The following is a 16,464-nucleotide window of genomic DNA, read 5'->3' as shown; positions in this document are numbered from 1 at the left end:
AGGAATGAGGGCCCTCCATACCCTGTCACACACCCCTCCAACAACAAGGAAAAGTATCTTCTGTGGTTCTGGGGTCTTTTGGAACACTGTGCCTTCAGCATCAAAGGCAGCCTTGAACACACACACACACACACACACACACTTTGAACAGACGTTTTAGCCACGATCTCAGGTGCATTACTGGCCCGTGGTTACATATTTCCGGAGCTCTTAAAGTCGGGTTAAGTGGAGTAGCATGTTCGTTTGAATTAGTGGAAATGGCTCCTTTAAAATCCCCCCGGAGAATGCCGCACCAGTCTGTGTTCTTAGCCTAATGTTCCTGACGATAGCTGGGAGCTATTTGACCACTTTGTTTACCTGTAAAGTCAGATGGACCATGGGACGTCAGATTGTTGGTGTGTGTGTGCTGTGGAGTAAATATCGTCAGCTATCTGTGGCCTCCATCACACGGCCTCTAACAGCACGCTGCTAACAGAGTGCATGAATGAGTGGTGAACCAGTGCTGAGGCTGTGGAGTCACATAAAGACAACCCTGCGCTCTGCAATTTACTCTGCAGCGTTCAGGTGCTGCTGCATGTCTCAACCAGAGCAAAATAAATGTAGCACCGACATAATCATATGTCGGAGGATTTATGGTCCGAGAGCAAACGGCACAGGAGGTGTTTTCTACATCCTCCTTTAACAAGGCTGAAATGTCCAACCTGGATCAGAGTCCACAGACCTGTCCACAGACCTGGAGTCCAGGGTCTGTGGTCTGACAGTGGTGTTCTGGTCAAGCCTGGTCAGAGGCTGATAGTTTGAATTCCATTGTGTGTTTGTGTATGTGACCAACAAAGCTGATCCAGTGATGAGGTTAACCTGGTTTGAACCACTGATCTTTTACCTGTTTTGTTTTTTCTGAACTTTTCTATTTCTTTTTTTTTTTTTTTTACTTTATTCCTGTGTGGTTTCAGCACAGCAGATCACTTAGGTCTATAATTAAACCGTGCTTTCTAAGAACTGCTGCTCATCTGTTTCAACAAATCTCTTGCTTATTGGGCAACTTTTAATTTCTCCCATAAATCTTGGTCACTGACAAGCCAACGTCAGGATAAGATGGCGAGCAGGAAGGGTCTTGCTTAAATATGTCCTAAAAGACTCATTGATGGCTTTGACAATAATTGCTGGCTGAGGCCGACTGCTGGGCTGCCCTGATGTGACGGGTCATGAACACAGGCCTCCAGCAACAACACAGGGGGAGCCAGACTCCCCACCATAAATCTGCAGCAGCTACCAGCCATCTCCACCGTGTGCGAGCATATGCATGTACGGTGTGTGTGTGTGTGTTGGGGGGGTACTTGAGTGTATGTTCGCTTATGTGTGTGTTTATAAACAAAACTCCAAAGGGTAATGCAATGCCACTTCAGAGCTACATGGATATTACAGTTCTGAACATCTTGGCACTGACCTGCTCCTGTTTAGTGGAAAACACAGCTAAGAGTATAATTAGCAGCCAGTGATCCTGCAGGGTGTCTGACTTAGGCTGCCGTATCAAAGAAGGTGGTGTTTTGTGACTCACTGGTGATGAAGTGACTGTGGGCTCTGTGTAGTGGTGTTTTGCACCTGACTGGAAAACACTGCAGGTGAACGATCGGCCGAGGAAAGGTCGAGCAATGGGATGTGTTTGATGGTGCGACTGTGGAACTGTGATGGGTTCACACGGAGACCCTCTGGTCTCAGATATCGAAGCGTTTCTTACTGTGATGTCTTCAGGTTTTCACAGCAGACACTTTATGTGGAACCATTTCACTGTTCCTCCAGCAGAGGAGGATGTTTTAACCGTGTGTGACTCTGATCTGATCTTATTGTCAGTCAGTACTTTATCTGGTACGTCTGACGTCGGTCCAAGTCGCCTATGAGGAGACACTGATGTCACATTTCAGCAGACAATTCTGCCATTTACTGCAAGAGAGACGGGCGTCACAATTCTGCAACGCAGGAGGTGAGAGTGAAAAATTAGACGTAAAAACAACAAACCTTAAACAAACTGTCTGACCAACAGAATAAATAAGATACGTATCACGATACAGAGGCAATGATATATTGAGTTTTTTTAACAGTAGTCCCAGTGTGATCCTAGTCTGAGACTCTGTTCCATCTGAACATCAGTTCCTAACACTGGAACAGAGGGATCTACATTTGGAATCACCAGATGATTTAGAATGATTTAAAGCCTCCATAATTCACAGAAGTATGTTGGCTTCCTTCACACCATCTGTCAGTTTATATAAAATGATCTGACGTATCTGTATAGTATTGGGTTCAGTGTGATACAGTTGCTGTGATCGTCTGCAGTGCAGCCAAAGTTATTTCTTGAGTATTTATCACGTTGTCTCCTTTGAACTGAAGCCTTCATTACTGCCTCTGCCTGCAGTGCTGCTAAAACTGCTCGCTGCTCAACCTGTTGAAACACTTCACACTGTTTGAAGTAGTTATCTAGGGATCTATCAACGAGGGCTTTCATCCTGAGCTGAGATCCTCTCTTCCCCGCTGTGATGTTCTGCTGTTAGCAAGCAAGCCAAGCGTTTCCCGTGGCTGGCTCCTGAAGCCAATGAAATATTGTTTCACTCCTATCTTCAACTGTTACTGACACGCACTGATTTATGGGTTAAAATCTAAGCTGACAGGATGTTTCAGCTATCTCCATCTTTATCTGCTGCTGCTGCTGTTGCTGCTGCTGCTGCTGTGCAGGGAGCTGGAGCCACTCCCACCAGTCTTCAGGGGAGGGCGGGGCTACTGTGCTTCACTTTCACAGCCTTTCATGAGTTCAATCAACTTTTCAAAACAAGCAGAAGAAAAACAACTTAATGAGAAGGCAGAAGAAGACACTGAGGATGGCTGTCCAGGACGGTGGGCTCACGGTTACAGGCTCAGTTCTGGGGGTCACATGTCTGGTCATGTGGTCTATTTACACCAGTCTACATGTGTCTACAAACTACAGTCGATCCAGTCGTCTGTCTTTGGTCCATTAATCCACGTTCTTCTCCTGAGCTTTGACTGATGAACCCACTGGGTCTGACTCACTCCTACAGCGCCCCCACAGGGAGAAAATGAAAGGGAACCACACTCTTTGATTAATGCAGTTTTTATTTTATATTTTTAATGTTTTAATGTTTATTTTAATTTGGTTTAGTGCTCCATAAAAATCATCCCTCTTCAAAGAAACCACACAAACCTGGGGATTTACTCTGCTGATTACTGACGAATGAGTGTGTGTTGTTAATGTGGTGTGTGTCACACACACAGGACCCCGGTTCAGGTCTAACTGGAGCCTGGTGTGTGAGACTGTTATCGTCCCTGCTGCGTCCTCTCCTCTTCATTCACCACAGTTGTCCACGGCCGCTGACGCAGTAAATGACACCTGAACTCTGCTGTCGTTCAGGCCTGAGAGGACGGCTCTGCTGAGCACAGCTCAGGGTCAATCCCAGCAGATTATTGGGAGCAGGTTCTCCATCAGCGCCCTCGGACCCCCGTCCTGACCCCCGTCCTGACTGCACTCCCGGGCCAGTGGGAGTGGAATCTGTAACGACCGTGGGCTTCGGTGTCGTTAACATTTCCCTGACACGCCGGCCGGCCTCTCTTGGAGACTGTGCTGCATTTTCTCCGCTGCGTTGGGGTTGTTGTAGCAACTAGTGGGCCAGGAGTGAATGAAGCAGATGTGCGAGTCATCTATCACCTGACAGGGCCCACTCCCCCAACTGAGCAAGTCATCACAGTGACAGTCTGCTCGGCCGCTCTCATCAGTTACGCCAGTACCCGACCATTACGGCCCAAACAATTTCTCCTCAGACATATTTAAATTCTTCCCCAGTGTGCAGGACGGACCCTCAATTAAGCCTGAATAACTGCCCCCGCCCCCAAAGAGGAGCTCTCTTTCTGGGGCTGAATAATGCCCACATTGAGGCTGTGGGGTAACCCACCCACAGCAGATTAATCTCCATGGTGATCCACTGATATCTGGAGACATTTGTCTTTATTTTATGACACACCGCTGGTGCCTGATTACCAGGAAAAACCCACTGTAGGTACTATAAATGATTTAACTTTATGTTCATTTGAAAGTAATGACTGTGTCACTTAATTGATTCTTATTTAATGGACTATAAAGGTTATTTATGGCATAAAGTTCCAACAATTCATCCTGATGAGAGAGAGAAAATCTCTGCCGTTTTTTATTTCTTAAAAAGTTTGACTTCTTTTATTTACATTTACTTTATTCAATAGAGTAAACAGTTGGATTTATTTGTTATTTTAAATATCTGTTCCTCACTGACTTTGAGCACAGGCTTACAGAGGGGGGGTGTGGAAGAGTACTGGTTTGGAGGTTGCATCTTGACCAATGAGATCATTGAGGACAGCGCTGACACTGCTGCAGCTCTCACATGAACGGAAACGTAGAGAATGGTTTTTCTAGAACAAACTAGAATGTCCTGGCAGTGGTAAAAAAACTTTGGTGGTAGATTTGACTTTATGGATGATGTTGATAATCAGTGATATTTTTGCTTTTGCATAAAGAGAATACTGCAGACAATAAAGGTGCAATACAGAACTTTTGAACTTGTTGATTATTCATGGCTAATTGCAGGAGAAACTACTAAAGTAATTATGATTAAAATTTTTAATCATTCAACATACACACAGGAGATTTTTCACCTCTTACTTCAGAGGCTTCTTTAGTTCAGTTCTGCCTCTTAGGATTAACAGACACAAATGACCTGAAACATTCGTTAAGAAAAAGTTTTTATAATTAACAACTGTAGCTACGGTTGTCTTTTGACTGCAAAAAAACATTTTTTTATGTTAGCTGTTAGTTATCATAACATTAGCTAATATTAGCTGTTGGCTCTTTAGCTCAAAAATTATTACAAAAACTCTACACAGAAAAAACCCCCCCCCCCCCCCCATACATGAGGTTGCTGATTGGCTGACGGCCTGATTGTGGTCGGAAGAAGCAATAATGGAAGCCGTGTCTTGTTAGTACGGTTTTGTTCCTGTATTCCATCAGTAGTAAGACATATAGTATGCAGTAAACACAGGCACATAAACAGTTTGTATCACTCACGATATACATCTATGGTAGTGACAGCAGGGGGCGTATTACACATGTCAGGATTTTCAGAACAGTTTTCATGGTCAGGACTTGACACTGATTATGCAGAAGATATAAATAAGACATTCATATAAAAATACTTTTTTTACAAAATATACTCTCTCAACCAATATTTACCAAAATAGGACATTGTGCCTTTTCGTTCAGTAAATACGTCCAGTTAAGCTAAATCAGTTTGAAGTTAGCGTAATGCCATTGAAGACGGTCAACAGACCATGCAGCCTTCCAGCTCAAACAGAGGGAGTCTCTAGACTAGCAGCAAACAGAGGGAAGACAAACTCAGTAGAAAGGTCAGAAGGTCAGTGTGAACAGCCTACAGCAGTTGAATCTGGAACAACATCATTCTATCAGTTTACATACAGTATCACTGCAGTATCACTGCAGGAATAGTCACTTCAAGTCCAGTATCAGACCAGTGTCAATGTTTTGTTGAACTAAAACCTCCTGAAATTTAGTTGCTTTTGATCCAAAAAAAAGACCCAAAAAAAAAAACAGTAGTTTTTTCTTATAGAATAAATTAATATTAATTATTTCCATTCTCTAAATACATTGTGTTAAATATTCCACAAGCCTGTGTCATCTGTGCTCAGGGAGTGTGTACCAGTATTCACACACACACACTCTCTTCCATTTGCATGTATCAGTCCAGTGTGTGGGTCCACGTCCACGCAGCTTCAGATCTTGACCTTTAACCTTGGGCACTGGAAGAAGACGGTTCACTGTGAACAGTCGCAGTGTTTTGATGCTGCGTCCCAAAAATACAACACTTCAGGGAAAGGGGGCGTGGGGGGGGGGCAGGGGTGAAGAGCTTTGTGTGCAAAAGAGTAGCGACACCCCACTTCCTCAGCTTACTGTGGGCACGAGACAGTCGAGTCTCACGACGTGGCAGCGGCTGCCTTTTAATTTAAAGAGTTCCAGTTTGTTCTCGGCAAAATATAAACATGCAGACTCCCACACACACACACACACACACACACACACACACACACACACACACACACACACTGTCCAATAAATATTCCTATTTGCAGGTGTACACCTCTGTCCTCTCGCTGCAGGTGTTGCACTTGACGTAGCAGCACCACAGGAACTTGCAGTTGCACTGCCACACGCGGGAATACTGGTGCGTGTTGTATCCTCGGCCGCAGCACATCAGGTCGCAGCCGCTGATGTGCTGCATCATAGTCTTGTTACACACCCGGCCCTGGGTTCCCAGGCTGCCCGTCACAGCGTCCGCCTCGCAGTAGTTGGGCGACTTGTCTATGTAAACCAGGTCTGTGTCCATGGGCTTCCGGTACGAGTAAGGCTTCTTGATCTTGAGGAATTTCGGGCGCTTGTTGCGACTGGCTTTCACCGGCTCCACGTGCACGGCGTGGGCATACTTCTCTTTGAGAATGTAGCCGAGCTCGCGGAACTTGGGAAGTGTAGTCCAGCAGGTTTTGGTGGTGCAGGAGCCGGAGACGCCGTGACACTTGCATTCCAGACGCATGTTCTTCTCCAGGACCTGGAAAAACAAAAACAACAACTCAGCAACAGGTGACAACGTCTCGGCGACGAGTGAATTACACTTCACTAACGGCTTTAGAACAGAGCGAGTAAATCCTTATAAAGTCATTAACGTATCGTTTCATGACCTCATCAGTCAAACAGATGTCACTGTTACTGTCACCAACGAGATGTTTGTTCATCGGTTACACTTTAACACACATCACACCCAGGTGCACTTCAAGGCAACTGACTGACTGTGATTTTGTAAGAAAACAACTGACAAACGGTCAGTCAGAAAATATATCAGATTTCATACTCTCTCTCTCTCATTCTCTTTCTGTGTGTGTGTGTGTAGTTCAAACACACACAGAGCTCAGAAATATGGAGAGTGACTGTACAGGGAGTTGATTGACCTGGATTACAGTTAAACCCTTTGCTGATGACAATGTGAAGTGCCACTGACTACAACTGGAGTTCTGCTAGGCTAACAGGTCAATAGCAGTTAGCTTTGGTCTGAAAAGCTGTGGAGTGCATTACCGTGTTCCCTAGACACCTTAACCCAGATATTTATGCCCCGTCCTACACCAACTGTAAGCCCAAATGCAGACATGTGAACCAGCACCCGAAGAAAAACAACTTTTTTTCCCAAGCAGACCACTTTATAAAGCCCTTGGCTTCAACTCTTTTATCCATCAATTGTTCTGTGACCAACACTTGTGACAGGCTTTGTCCTGACGTTTTCTACTGGGAGTTCCTGCTCACTTTCACCGCTTTTGATTAGCATAAATAAAGGAGGTAGAACAGGGGGCGGGGGGAGCACTATCAACAGAGAGTCTATTTATTAACGAAGTGAATGGTACGGAGAGAAAAGTGCTCGACGTTTCAGTCCACAAATATACTCCTTTTTTTTCCCTCGGAGGCAATTTAGCTGTCCAGATAGTCCAGTCGGCCGTCATGGTCCTGTAATGCACCGAGAAAATGATCTTCTCGCTGCAATTGTCAGCGTGGAGGGTTTTAGCTGCTGTCGGACATGTTGGTTTTGTGAATGAGGCTGTTTTGGCACAGCGTGGTGGAGAGGGAGAGGAGACATGAGTTAACTCTGCTGGAGCTCCTTTTATTCTCCACTAACTCCCACCTCACTTTAGCTGTTTGGCACATGATTTCTTTCAGCGTCTGACCCCTAGACTTACTGGAGACTTTTTGTCACTGGTCTACAGCCATGCATGCAAAACAGCAACAGCAGCAAAGCAACAAAAAATAAAAAAAATTTAATTGCAATTAATCACATAATTCATGCGGTTAATCACGCTTTAGTCAATATTTAAAAGTTCTTTGAAAAATGCAACAGGATTTGGTTACAAACACTTTGGTTCTTTTGAAGTTGATCTGCTGGTATTCAAGTGATACTTGATACTACAGACTCAAAGTAATGCAGTGATTGGAAAATTCACCTTAAAAATAATGTTATTTCTATCAACTCAACCAGTAACAGACCTGCAGTTTTTCCTGTGAGTGAGGCCACAGCCTTAGTGCCTCAAATCCTCACCATGTTCAATGGAAAAACTCTGGTCTGTTCAAAGTACTGTTCAAAGGGAGTAAACATGTACAGTACGAACCGGTGTTGATCAAATCTGCCGAGCTCACAACAAACACCAAAGACGCTGCGTGTACAAGCACATAGCGCCCGATGTGGGTTTCTAATATTTGCAGTAAAGGTAACTGTACACTGGTCTCACTGGTGCAGAGCATGTGGGGTCAGGGCTAATGCCTTTTTGTACAGTGTCAATCTGCCTTCAGAGCCGTGATCTGGGCTGTAATCAAACCCACAGACAGCTCCGCTCCTCAAAGCAGCCTTTTATTCCACTGCAGGTTTCACCAGGCACCAGATTAACAGGAAGTTCACTATTAGGTCTAACCTCAAGTCTTCAGACCTGGGTCCAGACCACTTTATTTAGATGAACCCAGTAGTGGGTTGTTCTACTCTCTCTGATGAAGTGAACAATAAGAAAATGGACAAACAGTTACAACAGCTGTAGTTACTCTTCAACTGAAAGAAGAAACATCTGGAACAACTCTCTAGAAATGTCCATGGTCACCAAGCTAACAGCAGCTAACAGTTAGTCTGACACAGATAATAATCCTCTGCATTTTAGTCCAATCAGGGTTTTAAAAATCCCATTGAAGCTGAGCTTCAACAGGGTTTAATACACCCCACATCTACAGGAAGAAACTGGTCAGACTGTGATCTGGGATCAACAGCTGAGTCTCAGTGAACTAGTCGCTCAGTCAATCTGGTTTTAGTTCATTTTAGTCAGTGATCAATAATAATCGATAACCAGGCGTTATCTTCTGAGTGGCTCTTTCTGTAGACGTCAACGTTTATTTTGATTGTTTTGGTCACATTAAAATTCCAACTTTGCTGAAATAAAACACCACTTACCTTTCGCCCCACTTCGTTGTTGTGAAGGTTCATGAGCGTCCGTGCGTTCTGCTTGACCTCCCGGGCGTCGATGAAAACCTTGGAGAAGCCCAGGCCGTAGCTGACGTCGGCCGAGCAGCCCCCCCACTTCCAGCCCTGGTCTTTACTGTAGAAGCCCTGCTTCTCTTTGTCGCAGCTGCAGTCGCTCAGGTTGCCCTGGGTACAGGCGGCCGTGATGGCGTGGGCCACGCCTGCTGCGATGATGGCGTAGGTGAACGCGGTCTCTTTGCTTCCTGAGAGTGAAGGGAAAAAGATGAGTGAATGAGTGAAATATATCAATCACTGAGTTTCCTACAATATTCTATATTCTTTGTTCAGGTAAAAAAAAAAAGATGTTAAAGAGATTAATCATTAGCAACGAGTCATTTACGTCAGAGTCCGGCTGACATCACTGAGAGGCTGCAGTGTGGACTAAAATAGCTGCTGGCCGTACGGTCAACAGATCGGCATGAATAAGAGGGTTGTCGGGAAGGAAGGGTTATTGATCTGCTCCGACACACGGTCACATTCTGTGGAAGTCCATAAGGAACCGTCACCTGAATCTTCATTCAGCTGTTATCTCAGCCAAGTCCTACTAACAAATCATTTACGCACACGGAAACATCGACCGATAACTAATGGTTAATCCCACGAGACTCGTACACAGGTCCAGTGTGAACACAGGGGACGCCTTCTTCCTACTGACAAATCGTCAAAGAAAAGCCCAGAAAATCAAAGAAACGCTAACGTTCAAGGTCACAAAGGCGACACAAATGTTTACCTACCAAACTATGGTTCGCCAACAGGAAACAGATTCCCAACCTCCATCACGCCCTTTATTTATGTGTAAACAAACGCCTCTTGTCTCTTTTTGATCAAAACAAACGTCGCTGCGCTTCCTCCTGCCACACGGCCGACTGCGTAATGCTGCCATGTTTTTGATAAACAACTTGGACGTGAGCCCTGGCCGTCGAACAAAAGGAAAAAAGAAGCTCATATTCAAACATCAATTATGAAGACGTTTTAATAGAATCCGTGGGCTGGGGGCCAAAAATGAAGGTGTGTCACAACCGACTGCACGCTGTTGGTAATTCTTCACTCTCAACAGTCAGTGCACGAGTTCACTGCAGGAGAAGGTATATCAATTCTTCATAACCTTGTAATGAGAGGTGTAGGATATTAAAAATGAGAAAAAAAGGGAGGAGAAAAGTCTGCGGAGGAGGAGGAGGAAGAGGAGGAGGAGGTGGGAGTTCCACTTCACTCTTCTTCTGCCACGGTGGTTTCTCTTTCATCATCTGTCGTCTCTCTTTCGTCCCGACAGACTTCTATATGAACTCTCTCTATGTTGACCTTAACTTCATACAGTTCAGATGAACCAGAGAGTTCAACTGCAAACCCACTTGTAGCCAGTGTGGGTCAGCACTCCTGAATTATGTCGGCCCACTGGTCTCCTCTCTCATCTTCCTCAGGAACAATCACGAGCCGCCCAGCTTGGCTCAGAGTGCGCGTCAACAATAGCATTCATCTGCAACAATTCACCTTCTCAGTGCCGTTCTGATCACTGAAGCCAATCTATTGGCCACGGCTGTCGCGGCCCTGGGCTTAGAGCTCAGTTGTGGAGCAACATTCTCCTGACGAGGAAAGAAAAACTGTCACTTCAGCGCCGCTGTTTTCATCTGAGGAGTATAAGGAGATAATCCGTCCTTTCTAAGGGCAGCAAGATGGTGGAAAACAGCTGTGGAGGGCTTTTGACCATTGTGTGGGGCTATAAACACGTACTATTGTTAGGCAAATCCTCCTCCAGTTTAAACTTAGAGGTTTCGTATTTTAACAAGGGCTGGGAATTGAACAAATTGGTTTTAACTGATAAAAAAGAATATCTGTTAAGTTCCTTGGTTTCTGGTACCATTGATACACTTAAGATTGTAGTTTCTTTACGTTAGCTACAACAGTCCTGGTACAGACACCAGAGCTAACGCTAGCTACACCAGTCCTGGTACAGACACCAGAGCTAACGCTAGCTACACCAGTCCTGGTACAGACACCAGAGCTAACGTTAGCTACAGCAGTCCTGGTACAGACACCAGAGCTAAGTAGACCTAGTCAGGCCACAATAGACCAGATTTTGTTTTTAACTTCACTGTCTGTTGTCTATTGAAGACTTTGTCCAATATTAATATTGAATGTATTGTTGAAACATATCTGTATGAAAAAGATATTCCATATATTTCCCTCTTTTTTACAGGAGAAAAATAATTAATTCTCTTAATTTCTATTAATTAATCCATTAATTTACACCCATGTTTCATGGACCCCCTGACCCCCACCCCCCCAACCCTCACTCCCCCTGGTGTAACTTATACCCGTGGTAAGATCTATGTTCTTACAGTGGGAGCCACAGCACCCATCACTAGACAGGATAAAGACCAATGAAAATGTGTCTCCAGAGGCTGTGTCAGGCTGAAAAGAAAGGCTGACAACCTTCACAAGAGCTCTGTTACAGTGTTGGCTTCACATACCCCGTGCACATGCCCAGAACGCTGCGCTCTGCTCCCTTAAAGGTGGGGAGGGAAAATAGGCCTGAAGTCAATGACTCTGTATTATCTATATGGGCAGCTCCCCATAGTGGGACACAAAGGAGGGTTAGAGGGAGAGTGACAGCCATGGGAAAGGAAAGAAAATTATATTATATTATATTATATTATATTATATTATATTATATTATATTATATTATATTATATTATATTATATTATATTATATTATATTATATTATATTATATTATATTATATTATATTATATTATATTATATTATATTATATTATATTATATTATATTATATTATATTATATTATATTATATTATATCATATGTGATGCTGCCTGTACCTGGATGTCAAACAAATTGATTTTGTTCAAAACTGCTGAAATAAGTGGGTCAATTAAATTATATAAGATAATATACATTTTGTTTAATCATGTATTTCCTATTTATTTATTTTATATTTTTATATTTCCTACAAGGTTTTCACCCCCCCAGTCGCCCCCCTCCTCCACCGGATGGTGCCGTCTACATCGACTACATCTGCTGCTGCGACCAGTGATGAAGCTAAAAGCACTCCTTTCTTCTTCACCAGGTTTGAATCTCTGAACAGTTCTAGATTTGTTACATTTTCATCACAGTACAAATGAGGGTTTGAAGATAATTATCAGGAAGTGATGATGTCACTCCGATAAGTCCCACATCGTAACATCGTAAAGGCCTGATAACATATCACATAGATTCTCGTCAGCTCCACGGTGTGTGAGTCTTTTTTAATCAGGCACGCCGGCGCCCCCTCCCTAACTAAGAGACCTGGAGGGGGGGGTTGTGTTCAAGTGGCATCGGTACCATGTGAATGCAGCACAGTGTGCAGTGTTTGGTGGCCTCGTCCACCTACATTAATTATAAATAAACACCTGTAGTCTATATATATCAGTCTTGATATTAACTGATAATAATAATAATTAACCTGATTAATAATTATTAACGACACACACTCCGCTCTGACAGTGGGTTTTTTCTTGTGGCTCAAACACAGGGCTGCGGCCCTGAGTCTGGATCTGCTGAAGTTCTCTCCATGTGTTTTAACAACTGTGAAACATATTCTGCTCTTGGTTCCATTAATCAGGGCTCAGTCAAAAAGTTCTCAGACAGATGGTGTCATTTCTGTTAGATTTAAAAACTAAAACATGTGAAGAACAGAAACTGAATCTCATCATCAGGTTTAGATCTAGAACCACCAGAGTTTTGTTTTTTCTGAAACAATTGAAAGAACATTTAAAGACAGTGGATTTCAGTCCTCAGACCAGACAAAGCATCAGGTTGTGACCTGGTGTCAAAGGTCAACCTCCACATGGAGAACATGGAGGAGACGGAGAGGAGTAGACACATCTGTGGAACTTTTGGACTCAGACCCTCAGATATGTTTCCTCAGAAATATATTTTTGCCTTTTGCGTGGTGCACATATACACGGAGGTGAGTGAACGTTTAGAGAAGGAAAAAGGCTTTAACAGACAGCAACATACCCACTTTCAACTCTTTTCCGAAGACCGTCCTCTCCCCCAGTGCAGAACAGTTCCAGCGCCCGTGTTTGAACTGAAACTGACACTCGTTGATGCCCATTTGGGCCCCCTCTCCGATGACGATAATGGCATCGGGGCGACTCTGGCAGATAATCCGCTGTCTCGGGGCCAAACCGGGGATCTTGTTACAGATTATGCTCGCACCTAAGGCCACCACGGACGTGAAGCCGCTGTGGATGGAAGAATAATGGGATTCAGATTTTTATATGAACTTGTTTCATCCTTTTACTGTTAAAATTAACTTCAGCTTAATTAAGAGAAAACTTGATTAGTTGAACACAGATTGAATTCTAATATATTTTTTAAATTCAGTTTTAATTGTTTCATATTTTTCTCGTCATTTTTATGTCCGTGTTTATCTTCACTATGACGTCTGTAAATTATTCTCTCATCTTGAGCCACTTTTCCGTAGAGCTGCTAGCCTCATGTCGTTGTACTGTACGGCTGTGGCGTTTAGAAAACTGCGTTAAGAAGCTAATAAAAAAAAAAAAGAATCGTTTTTTTTTTTTACAATGCGTTAAAAAAAAGAATCGGTAATTTTTTTTTTTTTTACAATGCGATATTTTAGTCTGTGCAAAATCGATTTAAATTGTGTTTTAATCGTGTCTACCGTCATAGAATTTAAGTTTTAAGATTTAGGGTAATGTAGTATAATATTAGTCTGTTCTCTGAGTACGTGTTTAAGGTGCGTGTACTACTAATAATATCGAGTATTGTAGAGTTTCAGGGGTCGCGGTGTGACGCACCGACCGTCCTGCCGCCTCTGCGTCCGACGCTAAACTTCATTTATCCTTTATAGTTGTTTTTTTTTTAAAGGTCCGAGATGTTTGATTAAAACTGCGCATGTCTACGAAGAAAAGTCTACAGATACAGACTGGATCCTCGGCAGCTCACCCGATCTTCAAATAAACAATTCCTAGACAAAGTAAAACTCTCAACATCCAGCGTCGCGTTCTCCGACTCATTGCGGCTCCGCTCTCAGGTTCCTGCACCGGTGTGTGGAACTGATGAGGAGGAACTCGTCCGCGGCTCGGTCACTGTCCTCAGGTAAGTCCAACAATCCAGGAAAAAGCATCCACAGAGGTCAGCGCTCTCACAGGTGGGTGTCATCCACACTGCCCTCCTCTGGGGGGGGGTCCTGATGTCATCACCGCACCGCGGTCACCACCGTGTCTTTGTCACACACACACACGCGGTCACATTCACACACACACGCGCGCGCGCTCACTGCACAGGTAAGTCGCCCAGGTGAGCCAGTGTGTCTGTCTGTGTCTCTCAGCAGCCTGTCGCTGCAGCCCGCTGCTCCGCTTATATACCCCCCCCCCCCCCCCCCCCGTCTGGGGGGGGGGGTTCCCCCCCGGGGGGGGGGGGGGGGGGGGTGAGAGAGAGAAAGAAGACAGAGAATGATATGGACAGAGGGAGACAGGAGGTGAGTTGGACAGGGAGGAAGAAGGTGAAGAGAAAGACAAGATGGAGGAGAGAGAAGACGTGGAGACCTCCTCCATCAGTCTGTCCCACAGGTGACTTCAGTTCGACCCAAGTTAAACCCAGAAAAGTTTGTCTCTTAGAGACAGCGACCACATCAGAAATCAGCCCGAGGCAGTTGTTCCCAAAGCGGAGGGGCGGGGGCACGACAGGGCCAAGGATATTAATACCATCGGGGCAGAAAACAAAGTAAAGTCGTGAGAAAAAATAGTTGTTGATGCTCCCAAAGCAGAAGACGGACGGAAAAAAGTTATACAAATATTTACACGTGCCGTGAACTGCAGGACTTTAATTAAGAAAGATACTCGCAGTACACAGTACTGTAGTACTGTCAGAGTACAGTACACAGATGTGTCAAAGACAGTAGGACAACTACCTGGACTGACTGATATAATTAAGGGTGTGATGGGGGGGGGCTGCCTACAGTGAGTATGACTGTAAACTGTTAGTCACGTGACACAACAGAAAAATGATCACTGTTACAACACAAACGTCACAGGTTTCAGCCATTTGTTATTTAATAAAATAAAAAACATAATATAATAATAACAATAATAATATAATAATAATTGTTAACGTTTTGTTGTTGTTTTGTTGTGTTCTCTCTGCAGTTCGACTCCATCGCGGATGTTCGTCTGGATCACGTGTCCTGTATTATGGCGACATCTGGTGGTGAGGTGGTGGCTATACGCCCTACGACGTAAGTACGTCAGTTCTGTCTCTGCGTAGTTTCCGTAGTTCCCCTGAACTTGACACTACAGTGTTTCTGCGGTGGTTGTGTCCAGCGGTGAGACTGTTGATGTTATCGACCACAGCATGGAGTTAATCGACGATTGTCTCATTTCTGTTTTCACATTTCTGACCGAGGAGGATTTACTCAGTGCTTCGGCTGTGTGTAAGGTAAGAAGCAGCAGAAGGAGTGTCTCGGTACACGGAAGAGTGGACAGACACAGGGTGGTGTAACAAATAAAATGGTTCACAGCAGAATCTGATGTCACATCTGACTGTGTCCAGGGCTGGAACCAGGCTGCGGACACCCCGTGGTTGTGGAGGTGAGTCCTGCCGTGTGCACCGGAAGTGGGTTTATTTTAAAACTGTTTCATTTTAAACTTTTCACTCTCAGAATTAAGATCTGGCTGAAGTTTTGAGAAGATTTTGTCTGTGTGAGTTTGAAGATAAAGGTAAAATAAACAACAACGACTGAGAGGAAGAGGAGGAGGAGGAAGGGTTTTATAGAGAGCATAATATTTAGTGTTTTATGTTCAGTCTCTGTTTGTGGAAACAGACAGTCTGACAGAACAGTGAAGAGTACTGACTGCAGACCTACTGTTACCTGTGTGTACTCAGTGTGTACTTTTAAATGTACCTTAAAGTCCGTGTCTTATTCTGTCCTATTATTAACACAGCTGCAGGTTTAAAACTTCTTCATTAGTTCAGATGAGTTCCATTGATTTGACCTCAGTGTCAGACTGTCGTCACCTCCCACGGCTGAATGATCCGTTGTTACTGTGATCAATATCACCTGTCCTCAGACACGTCAACAGCTCAGCCACAGGTTGTTTGTACAGCAGAGAAGGAAACATTACATCAGAGCAGAACATTCATCCAGGTTCAGTTCAGCAGAAGAAAAATTCTTATTCTTCTTCTTCTTCTTCTTCCTGAATATCAGCAGACGTCACAGCTGATCCTCCGTCTGCTTCACTCTGTCTCTTAATGGTTAAAAAAGAAAACAAACAGATTTTTTTTTGATCATCCAATC

The 16,464-nt window shown here is 44.1% G+C and overlaps 2 protein-coding genes across 4 annotated transcripts in view; one reads left to right on the top strand and one right to left on the bottom strand.

The window, feature by feature from the left end:
- The window catches only part of fbxw12 (F-box and WD repeat domain containing 12), a 37,679-nt gene that overhangs the window by 17,742 nt on the left and 3,473 nt on the right, over nucleotides 1-16,464 (top strand). The window contains exons 5-7 of one of the 2 annotated variants that reach the window (XM_025059247.1): nucleotides 12,119-12,231; nucleotides 15,317-15,605; nucleotides 15,720-15,757. In XM_025059247.1, the coding sequence (XP_024915015.1) occupies nucleotides 15,522-15,605; nucleotides 15,720-15,757 (122 nt within the window). In that variant the 5' untranslated portion in view covers nucleotides 12,119-12,231; nucleotides 15,317-15,521. Of the gene's footprint in view, nucleotides 1-12,118; nucleotides 12,232-15,289; nucleotides 15,606-15,719; nucleotides 15,758-16,464 lie in introns of those variants that run through there. The other variant, XM_008319447.3, reaches the window with a different exon arrangement.
- On the bottom strand, nucleotides 5,524-16,457 carry wnt7aa (wingless-type MMTV integration site family, member 7Aa). Of its 2 annotated transcripts, none has more exons than XM_025059248.1 (4): nucleotides 16,072-16,457; nucleotides 13,164-13,390; nucleotides 9,078-9,349; nucleotides 5,524-6,653 (listed from the first exon to the last, which is right to left on the bottom strand). In XM_025059248.1, the coding sequence occupies exons 2-4, from the start codon at nucleotides 13,258-13,260 to the stop codon at nucleotides 6,171-6,173; spliced, it is 852 nt and encodes a 283-aa protein (XP_024915016.1). In that variant the 5' UTR covers nucleotides 13,261-13,390; nucleotides 16,072-16,457; the 3' UTR covers nucleotides 5,524-6,170. The 2 variants fall into 2 exon arrangements, with proteins under 2 accessions (XP_024915016.1, XP_008317667.1); XM_008319445.3 differs by lacking the exon at nucleotides 16,072-16,457 and adding an exon at nucleotides 14,115-14,523.

This window comes from Cynoglossus semilaevis, chromosome 10 (assembly GCF_000523025.1).
Source record: "Cynoglossus semilaevis isolate Cse_v1.0 chromosome 10, Cse_v1.0, whole genome shotgun sequence".
NCBI classification, from domain to species: domain Eukaryota; kingdom Metazoa; phylum Chordata; class Actinopteri; order Pleuronectiformes; family Cynoglossidae; genus Cynoglossus; species Cynoglossus semilaevis.
This window is presented reverse-complemented; position numbering and strand designations above follow the sequence as displayed.

Bases quoted from the DNA above. Each gene is read 5' to 3' on its own strand.
- wnt7aa (XM_008319445.3), bottom strand. From the start codon at position 14,185: ATGAGTCGGAGAACGCGACGCTGGATGTTGAGAGTTTTACTTTGTCTA. The intron at 13,391-14,114 runs GTGAGCTGCCGA...TTCCATCCACAG, and splicing joins ATTGTTTATTTGAAGATCGG to CGGCTTCACGTCCGTGGTGG. The intron at 9,350-13,163 runs GTATGTTGCTGT...CTTCACTCTCAG, and splicing joins CGGAAAAGAGTTGAAAGTGG to GAAGCAAAGAGACCGCGTTC.